Source organism: Ovis aries, chromosome 11 (assembly GCF_016772045.2).
Source record: "Ovis aries strain OAR_USU_Benz2616 breed Rambouillet chromosome 11, ARS-UI_Ramb_v3.0, whole genome shotgun sequence".
Taxonomy (NCBI): Eukaryota; Metazoa; Chordata; class Mammalia; order Artiodactyla; family Bovidae; genus Ovis; species Ovis aries.
Window position 1 is genome coordinate 15,629,392 of NC_056064.1, and position 3,655 is coordinate 15,633,046.

Below are 3,655 nucleotides of genomic sequence, written 5' to 3' on the forward strand. Positions count from 1 at the left end.
AGAGAATAGACATCTTAGGTGGACACTCGGGAAGAAGAGGCTCATCCATCTAACTGGATGATTGCAGGCTCCTGGAGTTGGGACTGGGAGAGAGTGGTGGAGAGCAATGCATTCTGGTTTCAGACAAGCTGTCCCCTTAAAATGTGGGTTGAAGAAGGGACCCCCTCTTAAGCCACGATCCTTCTGCTCCATCTAAAACACCCAGCCTTTCACTCTATCCAGCTCATTCTTCCAGTGTTACCTCTTGGACTCCATATTCAGACCTTCACCATTTCTTGCCTGGACCACAGCAGAAACTTCTCTCTTGACCCTACTTGTCCAGGTCTGCGTGAAGCCCATAAGGTACATTTACTGAAACTCATCTCTGAACCTCTGAGCACAGGCATATCCTTTCTTACTGAACCAATCATTCCCAACATGTCCTTTTAACCTACGAAATTGGATGTTAACTTGCCACCTTGATATTTAAAACTGTCTTCTCAGGCTTTATTTCTCATGTTCCCCATCACCTGAAAGGCATGGACGTCAATCCCCATCTAATTGTTTTTCTTCCTCTTTGATGGACAAGCCAACATCACTTTTACCTCTAAGTATCTGCTCTCACTCTTTTCCTTTTTTTTCTATTTCTCCCCCCCCCCCTCACATAGCTTGTGGGATTTTAGTTTCCCCACCAGAGATTGAACCCAGGCCCTCAGCAGTGAGAGCATGGGCTCCTAATGACTGAACCACGAGGGAACTCCCTCTCTTTTTCTTCATGATCTGGAAATTTCTCTAGAAAAGTCTCATTCAATCATCGAAGATAAGTTCAAGTCATGCCTTCCTTTTTTTAAGATTTTTTGATGTGGACCATTTTTGAAGTCTGTATTGAATTTGTTACAACATTGCTTCTGCTTTTTATTTTTTTATTTTTATTTTTTGGCCTTGAGGTGTGTGGGCTATTAGCTCCCCAACTAAGGATTGAACTCGCAGCCCCTGGATTGGAAGACAGAGTTTGAGTCATATCTTCTTAATTAATCTTATCAACGGTCATTTCCCAATGTCTACCGTGTCTGTTTCACTCCAGGTTGGAGGATTAATAGGAGGGGGAGAAATTCAGGGAAAGTAACCGAGTTAGGGGGAAGTTGCAATAGACGGTGAGAAAGAGTGAGGGCAGGGGTCAAGGGTTGTGAGCACAACAATGGTGGTGAGCTGGCTGCTGCTAAACAGATGACCAGGGTCCCTGGGATCTGAGCAAATGGTGTTGGGAACTGGCGTGGTAATGATGAAATGCCGGACTGCGTCCTGCCTTAAAAATTCTTATGTAGGACCTCAGATGAGCCCCCCTGGTGAAAAAGACCACAGCCAGTTCACATTCGTATTCTTCCCAAACATGAGCCTCACACTTTGAAACCCTGCTCCTCCCCCGTCAACCAAGATTATACTCGGTTTTTTAAGTTTCCTTCAAGAAAATGCCAACAGTCAGGTTTTGTACAAAAATATATATATATATTTTCAACAGTTACACAATATATATTTCCACAATAGCAGTTTTAACAATGACTTAGAATGTAAAACCAAAAGTTCTTGCATTAATCATTCTTGCGAGGACACTTCCACCATTCCAGGGACAGAATTGAGATTCACAGAGGAAAGCAATTTGCCCAAATCTCCATGAAAACAAATGAACAACCAAAAACAAAAACAAAAAACACTAGTAGTCACGGAAGATAAACTGAAAGCATCAATAACTTAAATAATATTAACATTACTTGAGGCATCATGTTCACATCAATAAAGTTATACTCTTTAAAATTATAATAAGGTAATATCAGAGGGCAGTTAGGGGAAGCCAGAAGAACACAGATTGTCTTTAGACTCTTGGGTTGTGGAGTGAGGGCTCAAGGCTTCGGAGTTTGGTTTTTCTTGTTGAGATGGTTTATGGCGTCCTGGACCCATTTCAGGTTGGGGTCTGCACAAAACTCTTTGCCCAGGATGGTCTTGAAACTGCAGAGGAGAGAGAGGGGATCAGGTTAGATGGAGTTCCATTGACATCTCAGCCTACGAATGTAGCCCATTTGCCCCGAAGCTGCCATGGGAACTCAAGGAGGAAAGCAGGTGGAAGGAGGGAGCCCGTGGCAAGTTGATCATATAGATGTCCCAGCTGAAACCATCCTGACTTCAGGCTAAAGGAACTAGGATGGTCTGAATGAGCACACAGAGGGAGCGTGACGATGTGGGGCACTTTCAGATATTGGGTTAGATCATGCAACTCTCTGACGTTACGTTTGTGTGAGCCTTGCCCCTTGCACCCTGAGGAAGAACTGGACCATGCAGGGCTGGTGTGCTCAACTTACATCACAGCTTCTTTGGGACACTTGCTGGTGGTGACTCTTCTGTAGTTTGTCAGCCTCTGTATGGGGATCTTCTTATTGAATTTATAGCAGCAGGCAATTTGGGAGTTAATTGCATCTGGAAAGAGAACCACAAAGAAAAAGCACTTTAGAACGGACTAGGTTCTTTCCAATCTCAATCAAAAAAGAGAAGCAAGGAGAAGGCAAAGGGAGTCAGGTGTGCAGGGAGAACCCCTTAAATCCTAATATTTCAGCTTGTGCTTCAAAGCTACAGTATCAGATGGACTCAGTTTCCTAAGCCCTAAAATGGGCATGTAGCACTGAGGGAAGGGAGCTTTGTTAAAACTAGATAATTTGGGGAAATTCTGTTAGTAGGAGCAAATAATCCAAGCTATCAAAGTTAGCTAAGGGTCCCCTTTAGGTAAGAAGGAATGGATGCTTTGTTGTGAGTTTCCCTGATACCCACTGCCTCTGCAAAACTGAGTCTCTGGAGTCCAGATTTCAGATCTTCTCCTCTGGCCTCCATAGTATCTGGATATACCCTGCCAGAGAGCCCCTCTCCTTATGTCCCAGTCCTCAAATGCTGCTGAAATGAGCCAGGGCAGTAACTGCACTGGGCTCAGGTTTCCAGAGCCGGAATCCTGGAAGGAGCTGGATTTGAGGTCTACATCTGGAATTCTCATCCAGGCACCGTCCAAGAGCAGCTGTGTGATCAAGCTCACTCCTATGCCTCTCAGACTTTCCTGATCTTGTAGTGAGAGTGCAGGTACCCTTCTGCTCCGCTGGCCCATCATGACCCAGAGAGGGGGCGATGAGCTTCAGGGGGAAGGAGAAGGGGGCTCACCTGGCTGAGCGAGCACCTCGGTGCTGAAGGCAGCTACTGTGAGTAGCAGGCAGAGGAGAGCAGCGGAGAACTTCATGTTGCAGCGAGAGGATTCAAGCTTCAGCGTGGGAGCTGTTGGCCTCTGGATTGGCCCCTCTGCTCCTCCAGTGGCTTGGCCTGCCTTTTATTGAAATCACCCACCGAGAGGGTGGAGCCGTGGGAGTGAGACTGGCCCAGGGGCGGCATCCGGGGCGGCATCCTCCTTACTGAGTGCCGAAGCAGAATGCTAAAATGTGCTGAGCAAGTGAAGCAGCGGGACATTTCCAGGAAGTAGGAGAGGAAGGTGGGTCAGGACTGGGCAATTTTCCATTTGCAGCTGAGATCAAAAGGGTGAGGGGCAGGGTGCAGTTATATCCAGAGACCGCAGAGTAAACCAAACGGTTTATTCTTAAGATTCCCCTTTTTCTGAAGTGAAAACTCTGCAGAAAAGAAAGGAAGCCAG

The 3,655-nt window shown here is 46.1% G+C and overlaps 1 protein-coding gene across 1 annotated transcript; it reads right to left on the reverse strand.

The window, feature by feature from the left end:
• Positions 1 to 1,463: 1,463 nt before the first annotated feature.
• Positions 1,464 to 3,311, reverse strand: LOC101120093 (C-C motif chemokine 2). The gene is made up of 3 exons (XM_004012471.4): positions 3,175 to 3,311; positions 2,334 to 2,448; positions 1,464 to 1,983 (listed from the first exon to the last, which is right to left on the reverse strand). The coding sequence occupies exons 1-3, from the start codon at positions 3,248 to 3,250 to the stop codon at positions 1,878 to 1,880; spliced, it is 297 nt and encodes a 98-aa protein (XP_004012520.1). The 5' UTR covers positions 3,251 to 3,311; the 3' UTR covers positions 1,464 to 1,877.
• Between the last annotated feature and the right edge of the window lie 344 nt (positions 3,312 to 3,655).

Coding starts and splice junctions, on each gene's coding strand:
- LOC101120093 (XM_004012471.4), bottom strand. CDS start 3,250: ATGAAGTTCTCCGCTGCTCTCCTCTGCCTGCTACTCACAGTAGCTGCC. Junction 2,449..3,174: donor CGAGGTGCTCGCTCAGCCAG/GTGAGCCCCCTT, acceptor TTCTCTTTCCAG/ATGCAATTAACTCCCAAATT. Junction 1,984..2,333: donor TGTCCCAAAGAAGCTGTGAT/GTAAGTTGAGCA, acceptor TCTCCTCTGCAG/TTTCAAGACCATCCTGGGCA.